The sequence below is a fragment of the Gekko japonicus genome, unplaced genomic scaffold (assembly GCF_001447785.1).
Source record: "Gekko japonicus isolate JY-2015 unplaced genomic scaffold, Gekko_japonicus_V1.1 scaffold810, whole genome shotgun sequence".
In the NCBI taxonomy this organism is placed as follows: Eukaryota; Metazoa; Chordata; class Lepidosauria; order Squamata; family Gekkonidae; genus Gekko; species Gekko japonicus.
The window spans coordinates 214,053-232,907 of record NW_015174297.1 but is presented as its reverse complement, the minus strand read 5'-3'; the positions used below and the strand labels follow the sequence as shown (position 1 = coordinate 232,907).

The 18,855-nt window shown below is 43.2% G+C and overlaps 1 protein-coding gene across 1 annotated transcript in view; it reads right to left on the bottom strand.

Annotated features, from left to right (window-relative positions):
* The window catches only part of USH2A (Usher syndrome 2A (autosomal recessive, mild)), a gene marked incomplete at its 5' end in the record, with an annotated part of 716,575 nt that overhangs the window by 498,679 nt on the left and 199,041 nt on the right, over positions 1 to 18,855 (bottom strand). The window contains 1 exon segment of the mRNA XM_015424093.1: positions 17,259 to 17,444. Coding sequence (XP_015279579.1) covers positions 17,259 to 17,444 — 186 coding nt within the window.

The following is an 18,855-nucleotide window of genomic DNA, read 5'->3' as shown; positions in this document are numbered from 1 at the left end:
CTTTTTCCTGTTACTGAAAGAACAGGACTGGTTTTTGCAAACATTTCAAACTATCTGCAAACAGTTCACTAACTCCAGAGGTGAGACAACAAAGCCATCACAGCCCAGCAAAACAGGGAGCAGGTCAGTTGCCCCAATGATGGGACCCTTCTACCCCGACTCTTATGCTGACCAATGGCAGTCAGATTGACCTCAGGGATATCATCAAATTCTGAAGCCCGACTGGCTACATGGCACCATCAGGACACTCACTGCTGGATCACACAGTGAAGAAGAACAGATTTTCTAAAACGGACACAAAGCCGCGGCATATTGGGGCAGTCAACAAGAATGATTCAACATGAAAAGCACAGAGGCAGATATGGAGGGGGAGAAGTTTTACTCTTTTTGAAAGTCTACTTTTCCCCTCAGAAATGTTACATGAGGCAATTCAGCACAGCTCAGCAACTGCAATGGCACCTCTAAATTCAATCACACTGCAAAGGGCACATGACAAAGAAATAAAGCTTCTTCTGCCTTTAAAAACAAAAACAAAAAACATGCAAATGTCACATTTAGGGGGTTTGGTTCATGCATTTCTTTACTGGCTCCAGTTAAGTGAAACTCTCTGTTTTCACTTTCTTTTTTAACTCTACCACTGTAGCGAGTCACACTTTGTCAGTGGTAAAACGTTAATGCAAAATGCATTAGCGCTTATTGGTGAGATCTCTGGATGTGCTGGTGCCAAAGAGTTTAATAGAGATGCCAACACTCCTGCATTACATGGGATGCCAGCACTTTGAAAACATCAATAATGCTTACTTTATGCTTATTGAATGCACTTTCAAACTGCTCCCTTCCATCACTGGAAGATTAGAGGCAAGTTCTATAGTGTCACTTCTGACCCTGACATCTCTGTAACTTCTGCTGCATTTACATTAGATTCACTGATGGATCAGCAGCTATGGCTAGGAGAGTCGAATCTATATCTTCTGCTAAAGCTGACTTTATACTTGTGCAATGAACACAAAGAATTAATACTACCATGAGGTCAGGATCAGAAAGTAGCAAACTTACAACAGAATTTCAAGATTTGCCAGTGAGAATACGTGTCAAGCTCGGACCTTGCTTGCCAGCCAAATACTTCCTGTGTCTTACTCTCATGTTCTGTTGCATTAGGGGTCATTGTCCCACATTTCATTATTCCACTGGTTGTGTTATGGATTCCCATGTATAATTATAAAGTTCCTATGTTGCACACAACCTTGCTCTTCTTCATTGCTGTTTATCATCTCTGCTGGGAACTGGGAGTGGGGAGTGGATGTGTATGGCTGTCTGCTTTGCTTGGTTAGTGCCAGATCATAACAGTTCTTGTGCAGGGGCCTCATGAGTGTGTTGAGAACACCTTGGGAAGTATATGATCTCATCATTCTGTGTGACCTTGTAGTCTGGGGAGTTTCTAGATAATGTAACCATTAGCTTGCAGGTGTTAGGGGCAGTCACAAGGGCAGGGGCAGATGTCTGGTGGGCCGATTGGTCACTTGACATATGTGGGGCCGAATGGGAGCAATGATTGGTCACTTGACATATGTGAAATTTCCTGCTTTCAGTATATTGGCGGAACTGGTATCTGGGACCCAGTTCTGACACAGCAGCTATCTATGCTTGGAACCTCTCTACCTCTTAATAAACAAATCTTGCTTCTACAAGAGTGTTTGTGAGTGATGGCATCCAGGACTTGACAATCTGATTGGCACCATCACTTCAGTGCAAGAATGCTCGGAGAACTTTAATATTGGATACACCAATTTATGCAGTACTGCATAACATAGTACAGCAATCTAGCCTTCCACGGCTGAAAGAGATGCTAAGCTTTTTGATATTAACCAAGAATGGCTTTGGGTCTGGATGCCCAGCAGCTGCATGGTTGCTTAGAAGCTTAATTTGTGGTAACTGTGCAATGAGCAGAGATGGCTGTTTGTCCACCATATTATTACGTTGTGGTGTTACCATCCCATGACTGCCATAGATTTTCAAAAAATGCATAGGTATAGCACTTACATGCTCGGCTGGATGCCAAATTTGACGCTCCCCCACATGTGACTACATGTGCTCCACAGTAAGCTTCCATGCAGGTAACAGTCACATGAATCAATTTCAGAAAAGAGAAAGACTTTAAGACCAAAATATGTTACGGCACAGGACAAACCCCACCATCTACTATCCCGGTAATCAGTTCATGAACCACCTCAGATCTACTTTGTTTTTTCTTTCTCAGTGTCCTCTAAACAAGGATGGCATGTTAAAAAGGTGACCAAAATGTGGCATTACAGGCATGTACTGCTCTATGCCCCTCACTGGACAAGCAACCTCTGTATCTATCACTGAAATTCGTTTTGATTTTGTGACGGATCCATCTTACAAAAGGTTGTGTAATTAGTAAACATAGAGAGCCAAGATTATTTCCTGACACTTTTGAGCTCTCATATTTGAGAAGAGGGTACAATAAATCTCTCCTCTCACCATGCTTGTCCTATGCAAGGACAACGGACAATTACATTTTCTACACTGACTGATGAATGTATGAAATGATTGTTCTTCCTTGCTGTGAATGTCACTCAAAAGGGGGCAGAAACTAGAGCATTGATGGCCTGGCACTTCCATTCACTGAAAGATTATTTGGAAAGAGTATGCATCTTTCTATGACAATCTGCCTATGGCATGGTAAAGAAAGTACAGTTTTGCATCTTCCAAAGCACTCACTAGCACAATGTATTATTCCAATCTTAGCTGTATTTATTGCTCAGTTACTTAGGCATCTTTCCTAGTTAGCTCTTCCTGACAACTAACTCCCCACCACCACCTATCTGTAATATTTGAGGAAGCCTGTTTCAATGCATCTGAAGGAGTGTACAGACTAACTCTCTCAGTTCTCACTTGTACCCAGAATTGAACTTTGTCTTGTAGGTGCCATTGGACTCAAACCTCATCCCCACATCTGTTTGTTAACTCTTGTATTTATCAGCTATAATCACCCAGTACTTAGGCATCTTGACTCTAAATGGCTCTTCTTGACGACAACCCCCAACCCATCTCCTATAAGTAATGGCGGAGGAGGTACTGTTCCACTGATTCTGAGGAAGTGTTCTTGCACACGAAAGCTTATACTGTGAATAAAACTGTTGGTCTTAATGGTACCACTGGACTCAAACTTTGTTCTGCTGCTTCAGACCAACATGGCTACCCCATCTGAATCTAAGTACAATTTCACTTGCTGTTGACCCCATTAGCTACTGTTACCCTAGCACCGTTAATTGAGTGTTCCAGGAAATAAAATAAAATAAAATAAAATGCTGAAGTGTCTGAGACTTTTCAGTTTGGAGAAGAGATAACCGGGGGTACATAATAGAGTTTTATAAAATTATGCATGGGGTAGACAGAATGGACAGAGAGAACTTTTTCCCCCTGTCACAAAATACTAGAACTCAGGTGCATTTAATGAAGTTGACAGGCAGTAGACTCAGGACAGACAAAAGGAAATACTTTATGCAAATGACCAAAATGTGGAATTTGCTGCCAGAGGATGTATTGATGGCTACAGGCATTGATACCTTTAAAAGGGGCCAGACATATTCATTGAGGATAGATCTATCAGCAGCTACTAACAGTTGTGACTAAAGGGAATCTCCACACTCTGAATACCAGTGCCAGGAGGCAACACCAGGGGAAGCCCTTGGCCTCTGTGCTGTGCTCTTGGCCCTCCAGAATAACCGGTTGGCCACTGTGTGAGACAAGATGATGGACTAAATAGATCACTGGTTTGATCCAGCAGGCTTCCTTTCTTCCTTCCTTCCTTCCTTCCTTCCTTCCTTCCTTCCCTCCTTCCTTCCTGGCTTTGTACCCTGCCTTCTCTGCCAAAGCAGGTTCAGGGCAGATTACATAAAACTGTTAAAACAATTTAAAAACACATCACATCTAAAGTGCAATGCATCCATCCATACATTCCTATGCGGCAACAATCATAATCCAGTGTTTTCGTAACAGGAGTCAGTACAGACTTAGTTGATGAACACAATCCCAGGGAGGCTCCAAGTTATCTCAAGGTGTTAAATGTGGTCAAATGCCTGGTGGAAGAGCTCCTTCTTGCAGGCTCTGCAGAACTGAAGTAAGTTCCACGGGGCCCTGGTAACCTCAGGGAGCTCATTCCACCAGTGTCGAGCTGCCACGGAGAAGGTCCTAGCCCTGGTGATGGCCAGTCTGGGCTCTTTAGGGCCAGGGAGCACTAGGAGATTTTGTGTCCCTGAGCGCAGGGCTCTCTGGGGAACATGTGGGGAAAGGCAGTCCCTCAGGTATGCTGCCCCCTGACCATAAAGGGCTTTATATGTGAGAACCAGCACCTTGAAGCAAATTCAGTATGCTATAGGCAGCTAGTGCAACACCTTCAGAGCAGGCTGGATGTGTTCTCATGGAGAGAGACCCAACAACAGCCTGGCCACTGCATTCTGCACCAGCTGCAGCTTCCAAATTTGGGACAAGGGCAGCCCCATGTAGAGAGCATTACAGTAGTCTAATCTCGAGGTGACCATTGTGTGGATTACCGTTGCTATGTTCAAGGAAGGGAACCGACTGCCTAATCAGCCAAAGATGGTAAAAGGCTGACCTGGCAGTGGCTGCTACCTGGGTCTCCATCATTAAGGAGGCATCCAGGAGCACTCCCAAACTCCCAGACTCCTAACCTCCAGCACTGGCACCAAAGGCACCCTATCGAAGGTTGGGAGTGATATCCATAACTCCAGGCCGTTATGACTTAGGCACAGAACCTCTGTCTTGGAGGCATCCAGGAGCACTCCCAAACTCCCAGACTCCTAACCTCCAGCACTGGCACCAAAGGCGCCCTATGGAAGGTCGGGAGTGATATCCATAACTCCAGGCCATTATGACTTAGGCACAGAACCTCTGTCTTTGTTGGATTCAGTTTTAACTGACCCACTCTGAGCCATCCAGCCACAGCTTGTAACGCCAGGTCCAGATCTTCCAGCCCAGAATCTGACTGGCTACCCAAAAACAGATACAGCTAGGTGACAACCCAGTCCATACCTCCGAGCTATGTGGGCAAGGGGGTGCATATAGATGTTAAATAACATCGGGGACAGAACCGCCCCTTGAGGCACTTCGCAAGTCAGTGGGTGCCTTTGGGAAAATTCTTCCCCAAGCGCCACCCTATGTCCCCGACCCTGGAGAAAGGAGGCAAGCCATTGTAAGGTGAGCCCTCGGACTTCAGTGTCGGTGAGGCAGTGGATCAGTAACTGATGGTCAACCATGTTGAACACAGCCAACAGGTCTATCAACAACAGCACCGCCATCTCACCTCGATCCAGATATCTTCAGAGATCATCCGCGAGGGCGACCAGTACTGTCTCCATGCCATGGCCTGGATGAAAGCCGGACTGGAAGGGATCTAATATGGAAGTGTCATCCAGAAAATTCTGTAACTGACTTGCCACTGCCCACTCAATTATCTTGCCCAAATAGGGCAAGTTAGAAACCGGCTGGTAGTTAGCCAATTTTGCCAGGTCTAAGGATGGTTTTTAAAGAGAGGGCAGACCACCGCTTCCTTAAGAGCCCTCGGGAATGTTCCTTTGGAAAGGGACATGTTAACTGTCTCCAATAGAAGGCCTCACAACTCATCACGGCTGGCTTTGATTAGCCATGATGGACATGTGTCAAGGCAGTAGGTGGTAGGGTGTACAGTTATGAGCATTCTGTCAACATCCTTTAGGCTGAGCTGATTGAACCAATCCATAACCAGACTAGAAGATGTGCATAAAGCCTCGAGTTCACTCACTGTCTCAATTGTGGTGGGAAGGTCACGATGGAGCAAAAGGACTGTGAAAAAGCTTGCAAAAGCCTCACAGCCGATATCCAATTCTCTAATGTTTGGTCTGCTCTGAGGCAGAGTAGTAAAGGACTGAATCATTCAGAACAATTGGTGCAGGCATGAGCTCACAGATGCACTCATGGTCACATAATACTCTCTCTTTGCAGCCTTGATTGCCATCTCATAGGTCCTCATTAACAACCTATAGACTGTTCGCTTCATTGTGGGCACACCACCACTGTCTCTCTAGCCATCTTAGCCTCCGCTTCATCAGCCTCAGTTCCGGGGTAAACCATGGAGCCAGCCTACCACTGTATTTGTTATGTATTGAGCCTAAGCCTTTCCTCTAGCTGTACCTAGAACGGGCTGAGCTTGCTTCTCTAGAACAATAGCTCACCTGGATCCAGGAACTAACCAATAGATAAGCAGTGTAATGTAAATACCCTATCACTGGGTGTGTTTTTGGTGTGGTGTTTTGCATGCATATAACCAGGGCTCCAGCCCTGCTAGCTTGTCTTGTAGGTCGCTGAAATCACTGAATAAACCTGAGCTGATCACTGCAATGCATCTAGACCTCAGTATTTAACATTGGCGATGAGGATGGGATCCTGTTGAGCCAGCCAAGCACCCACCAGCACCGCACCGCACACCAAGCTCTAGTTCCACGCACATCGCATCGCTCCTGGTACCATGCCTGCTGCTCCAGGACACTTCGACGCATTCGACGCCACCGTGGAAAACTGGGAGTCTTACCTCTTCCAGTTCGAGTTCTTCCTCAAGTCCTCTGGGATTGAGGTGGTGGCAAAGAAGTGTGCCACCTTCTTCCGAGTCTGTGGCTACTCAACCTTTGAGATCGCCCGCTCGCTTATCGCTCCTGCAGAACTTAAGGACACCGAGTACAAGACGATTTTGGACTGGCTAAAGGAACACTTATCTCTAAAACCAACCATCATCACCGCCCACCTCGTATTCCACACAAGGAACCAGGCCGCGAACGAATCCATCACAGCCTTTGTTACAGCTCTCCGATGGATCACCCAGAATTGCAACTTCCACAACCTCAAGGATGTACTTTGTGACTGGCTGGTCTGTAGCCTGAGGGATAAGCAGATTCAAAGAAAGCTCCTCGCCAAGGGCGATCCCAAATTCAAGGAAGCCATGGAAGTGGCCCTCGCCTCGGTGGCAACTGAGCAGTTCACCACCGAGGTCCAGCAAGTGAAAAGCCCACCATCATCATAGAGGCCTACCACCAGGGTCCACCACATGGACACATCTGAGGATCCAGTACCTGGGATTGGAAAAGAACTTTTGAACCTACATGTGTAGCCTTTTTCTTAAATAACAGCATCCAGCAATGGCTAAATGACCTGATAACATTATTCAGCCCAGTAACACACATTTGAAACTACACACCATGCATAACTAGGCCACCGGAAGGAGACAGGGCATGCATACCGCATGGTATTGCATAGATATTAAGAACCCAGCATATTTCCAAGAGAAGGATTTAATTCCTAATGTGGGAATAGTGCTTCCATGCACACAAAATGCATATTATTACCTACATAATCTTTGTTTCACTGCCTCTGTGAAGGGGAAAACACCATTTTGAAAGGACAACATTAGGTGCTACAAATACAAGGAAAGGGGAAGTTATAACATTAAGCTCACTGCAGGCTGCACTGTTAACTGCCTGAAAGCTCAATGGGAAAGTGCAATGTAAACTGAAACAGAGGTTGATGGTCGAGTCTGACCTCAAGAAGATGTGACTGTAGCCTCCACAAGACACAAGCTACCTTTTAGGAGTGCTGTTTGCAACAATTCCAGAAAGCAGGACCAGAACCACACCACAGAATTGCATTTTAAGCACACAGGTGCAAATATACAAAAGATACATGGAATACTCTTTGTAGTCTTTCAGAGGCTAACTCCTTGACATAATTCCTTCCCTCCCCCTTACCCACTGTATGGAAGGGGCTCCAGTCATGTAGAATAACAACAACAACAACAACAACGTTCAGTGGGAAAACAAAATAGGTTTAGTACATGAACAAGGCCACATTCAATCCCAAAAAATACCCAGGGGAATCTCCTCTCCTGCCATGGCAGCTATGAAAGTTCTCCAGCCACAGCCCAGCTATTTAGATCTTTGCCATACCTGAGCTGCTGATCTATGCTGTGGCTCATTTGATGTAGATTCTGCTGAGGGTCCCATTCCCTCTGGTGAGTTCCCCAATCTCAGAACCTGTCTTGTCTTCTCCTCAGCAGGGGTCCCCACTCCTCTCCTGGCCACACCCCTGTTGGTTGCATCTCAGTCAGCTTGGTTACATTGGTAAAAGGCACTCCAGGACATAGCATCTCATCCCTAAATTTTGGATCTGACCATTTAGAGGGAGCTCTATCCCATCCAAATGAGGTTGAACACCTCCTCCACGGTCCCACAAATTGCCTATAAGCATACTTCATTTGATCTGGTTTCAGTTTCAATCTATAGGGCCTCGTCTATCCTGTTACTGACTCCAGGCACTATTTCAGTCCATCAACTGCTTCACCTTGATTAGATGAAAAAGACAAATAGAGCTTAGGTGTCATCCGCATATTGATGAAATCTCACTCCAGATCTCAGGATAACCTCTCCCAAGGTTTTCATATAGATGTTAAACAGTATGGGGGACTAAACAGAGCCCTACAGAACTCTGAATCACAATAAGCCACAGTGCAGACCAATAGTCCCCCAGCAACAACTTCTGTAATCAGCCTAGCAAGCATAAAAGAAATCAATGCAGCACAGAACTCTTAACGACCAACCCTGCAGACTAATCTAGAATGCACTAGATCAAATTACAGAGTTTGGATATTAGAACGGGGGATTGGAAATGATTCAAACCATTTTACTCCAGAAACAGCAAGGTTTATGTTCCAAGCCAAAATCTGCAGGCTCCTAAATGTCTGGATCATCATTCGTCCCTTTTCCACAAAGATCCAGAAGAACAAGCTGTAATTTGAAGAGTTCTTTGTGATGGGAACTTCTCACAATAAGGCTTTCAGACTGAAAGCTTGATGAGCAGGCCCTAACCTTCAAGTGCTCCACCAATTATGGCTGCCAGAAGATAAACTTTGGGGGGCAAGAGAAGGGGCAGTATTATGTATTGGGACTGAAACATCCCAGGACTGTTCTACCACAGACTGGCTGAGCTTGGAGCCCAAGAACAATAGTGTCGTGGGTACTGGTTCAGCTGAGGCTGACTCCTTTTCAGATGAGGAAGAGGCAGGGAGCAACTCAGCCTCCTCTGGAGTCAGCCCAGAAGAAGAACCTTCAACAGTACCTGATGAGGAAGAGTCCCCAGCAGTTGCACAAGAGGTGCAGCCAGAAGGAGAGATCATTCCTGAGCCTGGGCCAGCACCCTCAGCTGCAGACACCCCGAGGCCAGACTCCCCGCCTAGTTCTCCTGACTGCCCCAGATGTAGGGCATGCCAGAGGCTATGCAGGAACGAAGAAAGAGTGCCAGACTGCAGCTCCTGCAAAGGCAATGGGAGGAGTTGTAAGCTTTTGCAGACTCAGCTCCCAGGGAACGAAGAACCTGTTTCAGCGTGGTAGCCACTCTGCGTAGTCCGACCTGCTTCTGAGTCTGCAACAGCCATTCCCTGTCCTTGGAAACTTGCAATCTTGACTTGACTTCCCAGCTATTTGACCTCTGGCTTTGTTACAATCAAGTAGTAATGTTATGTAAATAGCATATCACTGGGAATGGGGTGTGTTTGGGTGTGGCAATTGCATGCTATTTAACAGAGCTGCGGCTCTGGGGTCTTGTCTTGCTCTTGCTGGAATCACAAATAAAGTTGAGCTGATCACTGGACTTGAGCCTGCTCATCAATGGAACCCACTATTTAACAGGCAGGAAGCCTGCAGGAGAGAAGGCTAGGAATAATGACTTCTGGCAACTGGGTGAGTGTTGTTGAAATTTCAAAGAATTCTCCAGAGGCCCCGGTCACACGGGAGGATTTGCCACACAAGAGGGATGGATCGGGGGTGCATCAAGCAGGCACGATCACCCCGCAACATCTGGGAAGTGGAGCGCATCCGTCCCCGATCCGTCCCTTCCGGGCGAAACTGCGCATCAACCCCCCCCCTAGAAAACACTACTACTTACCCGAAAATCTGCAGCAGGGGCGGCCATGGGATCACCGGCGCACCCATCTCCAGCAGCATGCAAGGCCCCCAGCCAAACTGTGCAGGTGTGCACATGCGCAGCGGGCTGCCTCACTCACCAATCTGTGGCTTCCCCCTGGCATCTGATCGTGCCAGGGAGCAACTGCGTGCCGGCTTGGGGGATCTGTCTGATCCCACTGCCACGCATCTCTTTTGATGCGGCTCAAAAAAGCCACACTTCAGCCGCACCTTTTCCCCCAGTGTGACCAGGGCCAGAGAACACCAAACATTTCCCAAGAATTCTCTGAAAGGGCTTGGAAAGAATGCATCCAATCTGAATCAAGAAGGGAGTAGGATAATGGAAGTGTGGTTTCCAAATGTGGGCAGGACTCAATTTCTACCATGGCTCAACCTGGAATATTTAAAGTGTTAAATAATAGAGTGCCCTCAAGTATGCATAAAGCTCCTTTACCTTACTACTGCATGACCGCAATCAACCCACACACATCTAATAGTAAAGATAGGAGTTTTTCCAGGGTGAACGTTGTGCTTGTATCAGCATGGAGAGTGTATCAGTCTAATTACAGTCTAATAATTTGTATACAAATGCACAAAATTAAATCCTGAAGGCTTGGTTCTTTGCTATGCTGGTTAGTGACCATTTTGAATGAAGGAAATGGAAAAGAAAAGTAATGGGAGGGGTTCCATATTGCTACCTCCCAATATAGGTGCAAATGTGCCTGCAAGATGATAGTGTCTTTGCAACAGCCACTGAAGCCCCACCATGCATCTTTGGTGACTACTGATTGCATTCCATGCTGGACATACGCTGTGTTCTCTGAAATAATTTATAAAGGATGAAATTACCAAAAAAAAAGATAAATATCCATCTGTAGCCCACTGGATGGAGAGTATACACACAGAGATTCTATATTCCTTCTACTTCCTTTAAAACTTTACAGTGCATTCCAAGCAATTTGACAATTTTTTGGCAAGTGGTTTGGATTTTCTCATATCCAGTTCCAAGTAAGCTTACCGGTGGAGGGGGGATGCCCACATCTCCAGTAAAATGGGAACAATGTCATATTAGTGATTGCAACAGAAGTATTTGCAGATGCATACAGGTAAGGAGACATGTTATGAATAGTTTCATATGGCAATACCAATTGTTAGGACTGTATACTAGGTAATACAATGGTAAATATTAAGCTTCAAGCAGGAAAAGCATTTTTCCACTTGTCTGACCGCAAAACTGATTCACTGAGGCTTGAAATCTCATTTGCAAAAGAGGCAAAGTTCAGATGAAGAAAAGTTCAGGAGAACTATTCAGGAAAGTCATTTTCCCCTCTGACACATAGACATATGGATCTTTACCACATATCATATAATTAGCCACATGCATTAGCCAGAACAACTGCACAAACAACTCGCTATTGCATTTTACTTTCAGTGCAATTTCCTCTCAGCTTCAAATCTTGGGGATGTTAAAATGACCTCTCTCTTTTTTAAGTCTTTTATTAGCCATACTCCACAAAACTCACACTAAGACTGATGCTCCTGTTAGATAGATCCAGTCTACCTCTCCATTCCTTCTCCTTCTACCTGCCTTCAGCCTTTTGAAGAGCAGGACACAAGACTATTTACATCAAATATGCAAACAAACATTATTCAGGCCAGTAAGTACAAGACGATCCAGTCACAGAGGTATGACACTCTGGAGGACATTCTCTCATAAGGCTAGCTTGCTGCACTTAACTTTGTGTTCTCTTGCTTCTTTCCTCACAGACTTTGAGCTTTTCAAAGCAGAGATCCCCTTCACCCCTTTTCCCTACTCTCCAACCAAGGACTAAACTAGTTGGCTCATCAGAAGCTTGCTTTCATTCTTCCCAAAGATTTCCCAGCAGGTTTCCTTTTCTCTTGGTAGGAGTAACATAATACGGAGGAGATATACATGCCCGAGGCCCTTCCATTTATTTATTTAGGTGATTTTAAAGCCTGCCTTTCTATTAAAAATACACTAACTAGCTTGGAATAAATTAAAAAATATTAAAACCTGGCTCTAAAACTAAAACTGATGAAAGGACAATGGATGGCAGAGTGTCCAGATGCTGAGAGCAGCTGGGTCACCCAGGCCTTGCTTTCTTTCTCCTGAAGGATGACTGACCGCTGCTGGAGTCGAAGAGGAAAAGAACAAATGACACTTAGGCCAGGCAGGGACATGGAAAGGTACTCTCTCTCTTTCTCTGTTTCTGCTAAACTGCAGAATGGCTGGCAGCTGAGGGAGTCTGAGGAGAGATGGGCCAATGACTCTCTCTTCTCTCAGGCCGATGACTTCTCACCTCTTTCGCTAGCACCCAGAAAACACATACATTTGGCTCCCATCATGCAACACTCCACTCATCATTAAACAGGCTCAACAGTTCTTCCTGATTCCTCACTAAAAACAAAGACAAAATGAAAAAGCAAACCAACCTTTTATTTAGAACATAAGAGACACCAATGTTGGATCAGGCCAAAGGCCCATCCTGTCCAACACTCTGTGTCACACAGTGGCCAGAAATCCCAGTGCCATCAGGAGGTCCACCAGTGGGGCCAGGACATTAGAAGCCCTCCCACGGTTGACCCCCCCCCCAAGCACCAAGAAGACAGAGCATCACTTGCCCCGGAGCCCCTATCTATACCTTGTGGCTAATAGCCACTGATGGACCTCTGCTCCATATGCTTATCTAATTCCCTTTTGAAGCTGTCCATGCTTGTAGCCACCACCACCTCCTGTGGCAGTGAATTCCATGTGTTAATCACTCTTTGGGTGAAGAAGTACTTCCTTTTATCCGTTCTAACCCGACCGCTCAGCAATTTCATGGAGTGCCCACAAGTTCTTGTATTGTGAGAAAGGGAGAAAAGTACCTCTTTCTCTACCTGCTCTTTCCCATGCATAATTTACTTTTTTTCTTTACAATTTTATGCTTAGGAATTATTTTTAATTGAAATGCAGATTCACATTCTTTGCTTGGGGGGGGGAGTTCTTTGATGTTTTCCCCAAATGAACTCAATCTCTCGCAATAAGGAAACAAATGCCTTTAGCTCAGGTAATCCTACCGTTATGGCTCTGTGATTTATTGGCACAACCTGAGTTAACAACCAGCAGTGCACAGGTCCTGTGAGGTTTCCCATGTCGTCTACATTAGCTCATGGGTTAGTAGGCGACCACCTATCTAACAAATTTCCAGACACCTGCAGACCTGCCCAGCTGTGTAAATTGCTTTGCAATCAACCCGCTAAGGCAGGCAGAAGGAGGAATCCCGTCAACACTGCTAGATTTTTACTAGCTTATTTTCTTTGGAAAAAATGGCCAGAAGTTTCCTACTACACGGTACACTTTAAAGGTGGTTCATCGCTGTGCCAGAAACTCTGAAAGAATTGTGAAGATACCATACAAAGCTAACCTGGAAGCTTTTTCTATTGGCTGAAACATGCTGGTTTCATTACTTTACCACTTTACACAGCCTTTGCGTTCATATTAACACAGAATACAGACACAGCCAATTCTCAAGAATAGATATGAACCAAATGAGTGTATTTTTGTTTTCTTTGGGACGGATTTGCAAAGGAGGTTGTTCTTTCATTTACATACAACCAAATTAGTTTTGCACATCTGAACGTTCCCCACTTGAAAACCATGTAACATTCTTTCTCCTTCAAAAAGTAGGTTTCCAGGGTTGTCTCCACACCAAGGATTTTCCACATTTCAGCCACCTGACTGGTGCCCTTCTGTTTTTTTCTTCATGTTTCCACATGACATCATTCTCTATGCACAGATTATTAACAATTTGTTCTTTCTAAAATAAAAAAAATCTGATTTATTTTAGACATGTTTAAAAATGGTAGTTCCTGGGAAAATCCACAGGAGCAGTATTTTGCCTCTGTAGGAGAAACGACAATTGCAGTTCTTAGGTGAAGAGCTTGTCAATTTCTTATCAATTACTTTTTTCACTTGTTGATTATTGCAAAGACCCAATCCCTGTCAGCACTTAGGGTAACAGATGAAGATTTGCCCTCTGGAGAGAGGGTAGGGGATTGTTGGAGGCTTTGCAACTAAAATAATTTTTTTTTAAGGTTGTTAGTATTCTGTTATTCTTACCCAGCAATATTCATTCCAAATTTTGAGGAAGAGCTTTCTGCAAATACATGGAGGGTTTTTTACAAGGCTTTTTCCAGGTATTGAATTATTTTTATGCAATGCTGCATTACCCATGCTCCTCAAAAAAAAATTTTTTTTTAAAAGACAGGGTGGGTGGAGAATCTGGCGGGTCTAGTGAGAACACAGCTGGGGGGGCTAGTGAAAACCCAGCTGGGGGGGGGGCTTCAAACTACATCAGATATGGAAGAGAAACCACCACTAAAAATGAAGTGAGAACAGATTAACCTGGGCTGGAATCTCCATTGCAAGGGCAATTTCACCCAGAATCACATCTGCAACCCGACTACCACGGAAAACCACTGGTGTGGAAGCAGCCCAGCTTAATATTCTCTTGGGATATGTAAATTTTCCACATGATTTATTTTTATTTAAATATTTTCAACCCACTTTTCGCAGTGTTCAAAGTTACCTGAAATATAACTATAGTGATTATAGTAAAATACTAAGGTGACCAATGACAATGAACACACAAGTAAAAACTAGGTTATTAAAGTTTAAAAGATACTAGGGAATAACAAACAGATAATAAAGCAACAATAATTTAACCAACAGCCACAGAAAATAGTGCCAAGTCTTCACTCGGCAACTAAATAGGGGCACAGAGGTATTCGACAATCACTAAAGTGGAAAGAATTCAACCACTACTGAAAAGCATTCAAAAGCTTGAGTTAACAGCAATGATTTTGCATCTATTTTTATTTACTTAATTGCACATATTCTAGATTTTATTTTTTATATTATGAGAAGTCACTTTTAACATTTTTATCTTTTAAAATAATTAAGGTTCATTCTCCCCAGAGTCATGCATATTTTGATAAATATTTTTCTGTTCAGATGCTGACACACTATTTGAGCCAGGGATAGCATGGGACTATTCTGGAATAAGTTTCTGAAGATCCAAAGAGTTCTGTAAGGAGCTTTCTATATTTTGTTTTAACAGACTGAGGGGAGTGTCAGATAGTTTCTGAAATCTCATATGACTCAATCATTTTGGAAAAAAGTAAAAAAATCCATCTGATCATACTCAAAAGTAGCTCTTTGGATCTTGGTTCGGAGGCTAGGTTTTTTTTTTTTTAAAGTCACCTAAATTCAAAACTTTTGTTTCTGGGCCTATAAACAATGACTAGTATTTCTAAAATTAAGATCAGAGTTGATGATGACAAAGTACATAAATAGAAAATGCTCCTGTTTGTTCAGGATTATCTTGTGGATATCGATAAGAAGAACTGTCATTCCCAAATATTTGCGCAGACAAAAAAATCTGATCATGAGAATTTAGCAAACAGCATCTAAGCAGGTGCAAGTGCATGGCTGAACTGAAAAGTCCTTGACCACAATGCTCTCAGACTCGGAGAGCCTGTAGACTTCGTATCTGCTGTTTTATTTCATAATGCAGAAATCAGTAAGATATTATACTTGAAATAAAATAGTGTTTTTGCATTTATTATAAATATTAGATTTCCAAAATGTTTGTTTGTATGTACTCAGTCCCTTTCCAACAGATATACAAGTCTGCTAGTTTATGCACAAAAACATGCCAGTCATTTTTCAGTGAAAGGGCCCAACTAAAAACTTTTTAAAAGGTATAGTGTGTTTGTGTGTGATTAAGACAGGGTCAGAGTAAAGATAAATACTTTCCCCTTTGCTATTTGTCTGACTTCACACACATGCACAACACACTAAGCTCCCTGTATTTTTTCTCACAGGCAAACAGAAGTTCAAGCAGCCAATTAAGTTTAGTGTAAGGGAAAAGGGCTAAAACTTGTCTCTCATCTGAACTGGAGGCCCTAAAAGAATGATGGAGGTCTGTTCACAAATCACATTTGGTTTAGCTCAAAGACTTTAAGATGAGTCTGGTTAAAAAGCCCTTGCCATAAATATATAACTTTTAACTTAGAAAAAGTAACCTATTGATCTCAGAATGCAGAGTCAAAGGCTTTCCCATTTCAACAAAGCAACTAGCTCTTTGGCCCATGACTCTCTTACAACCCAGGCAGTGACAGGGGAGCAGGTTAGCCAAGGTATGGCAAAGCATAATACCTGACTAGCTGATTCCCTTGAATGAGAGAAATCCAGTTTGATCTCAGCTAGAAGAAAAACCCTTGAGGTATGACTGCATGTAGAAGCTTTGGCATCAGTGACAGACTGAGAGGAAATACTGCCATTCAAAAGGGCCCCATCTCCAGGTCCCAAAAGAGGGAGGGAAGGAGAAAAATCCCACCCACTCATCCCTGTGCCACGCACAGTGTATCTGGGTGCCTCCTTTGCCACCTGGGGTGAAGCTGGGTCCATCCTTTGTCAAGCAGGGAAAGGCCAGGAAGGGCAGAGCTAGGCACTTTCTTCACCACATGGGGCATGGCCAGGCTGGGTGCATCTTTCACATCCCCATAAAAGCCAAGGGCTGGAGGTAGCAGATTTTAGCCACCACGTGTGGCACCTCAAGTCATCAGCCCACCAAGACTTCCTGGTGCCTTAATGGTCAATCTACCCCAATTTGGTAGATGCTCGCTTGCTTAGCAAGAGAAAGACCATAACAAAGGTATTTGCTTTGTAAGCTATTTAAAAACTTAATTGACACATGGTCTACACAGAGAATAAAATATCAGGTGAAGTGTACAGTTATGGAAGGGATGTGAAAGGAAGGAGAAAACAGTTTTGTTTTTATTTTAATATTCCCAGGATTAAAATCTCCTTGCAAGCAGAGAGCTAGCTAGAGAACCAGACCTGTGCTACAACCTTTTTATGTACTTGCTAGTATTTTTACTGCTAGTGAATTGGTTTTGTTCTTGTAAGAAAACATTCAAAGGCAGCAAATCAGCTGCCATCTGAAGAGGCAAAGCCCATTTGACCATTTTAGGAGATTTTAATCTGATTCTTTGACAGCTATAGGCTGGATCTCAGTTCTAAGCCTTAAAAGAAATGGAAAGGGTATGTAATGTTGAACTATTCAGCAATGAGAGCAATGACCATGTAGCATCTGAGCACAATTGTTCAGCCTCTCAGCACAGATATACAAATACTGTTTTAAACAAATATTTATTGGCATGTACCTGTGAATGCACTTGTATTAGAAATCTCTGTACTGACAGGAGATATGCTGGAAACATCTTCACTGTAAGCTATCAGAATATACTTCTCAATTACACCTATGACCCCAACTGGTTCGTCCCAGGTAACCTCAGCGCTGTAACCATTTATGTTGTGAACTCTTGAGGGTGTTGGCACGCTTTGTGGGACTGCAAAAGGATAAAAGAGAAATAGAGAAAATGGCACTCCTAAGAAGACTATTGCCCCATTCTTCACTTTTAATAGTTGCAGTAAATCAGATTCACCATTAGCATAAATACAATTTATTAGAGTTGTAACTTTCCAGCATTGATTTAATATGACTGCACATCTTGAGCCATTCAGTTTTAGCTATATTTCAAAACCATCAGAACTCCATCTACATAACATTCTTCTTTTGTCTAGTTCAGGTTTTCGAAAAACATTCAATGTATCAACGAGATGAAACATCACTCGCAAAGAAAGGAGGTGGACTGCACAGGTTCCAACAATATAATGATGTTACTAAGAAAGGCCAAATAATTAGATTGTTATTATACAGAGGGATTTGATGCTTCATCTCTAAGATGCCACAAACTATTGCTGAAAGACAATCTAATTCTAAACATATGCAATTTCATCTTTTGAAATCCTCATGTATCAAACTAAAGTTTGAAAAGTAAATCACAGAAACGTAAAAATATTGGGCAAGATTCAGCTCCATTAATATCACTTGGAATTGTTTTGCATCATTGCCAGAAAAATTGGACTAAAGGAAAGTAGCATTCAGAAGCAAAGCTTACACTGCTTGCAAGCATTTCTCTCGTGACTTTTTCTGTGGCCATGAAGATGATTTTAGTGAACTGATAGCCCAAAAACAATATGAGGATTATGTTATTTTAAAAACTTGCAAAGGCTAGGTCATGGAATCACCAAAATCTGAGTAAAAATGTCTTATTTCCAATAACCTTTAACTATTTATTAGATATTGCTGTATCAAGTTAAAAGATCTGGTCAGAAACAGCTTCATCACAGATGACTGCACAAAGGATGCTGAGAAAAGGCCCAAGGAACTCCATGGCAGAATGATGGATGATGGTTTTGCTAGAAATGCATGTGTACTCTAGAGTCCTGGTGATTAGGACTGCTATAGCTTCTCAGCATCAAGAATCCCTCTTTTTATACCCTTATTGCTTAGACTAATTAAACAAAATCATCTTGGGAGGACAGGGGGAAGGACAGGAACTTTGTATAATAGACATGAGAAGGTTACGTTTAAAAATGTTTCAGTGAATGGCTATGGTTCTTCAAGAAAGCAACAATGTACAGCTTCAGGCTGCTGACAATAGTACATTAATATATTGATTTTATTAGTTTTGAAATGTATCACAGGACAAGATAAGGTACTGTACAGCAGATGGTCTTCTCATAGGGGACACAACAAAACCGACTCAAAAATAATTAAATAGTGCAATTATTTTCCAGCCCTTGGGAACATGTAGCTTCTCAGTGCTGCAGTCAGATTGTAAATATAAATTTATGGTCTAACTTACTCTGGTCAGACAATTAGAATAAAAATATGGCTGTATTTGTTCACTTTGG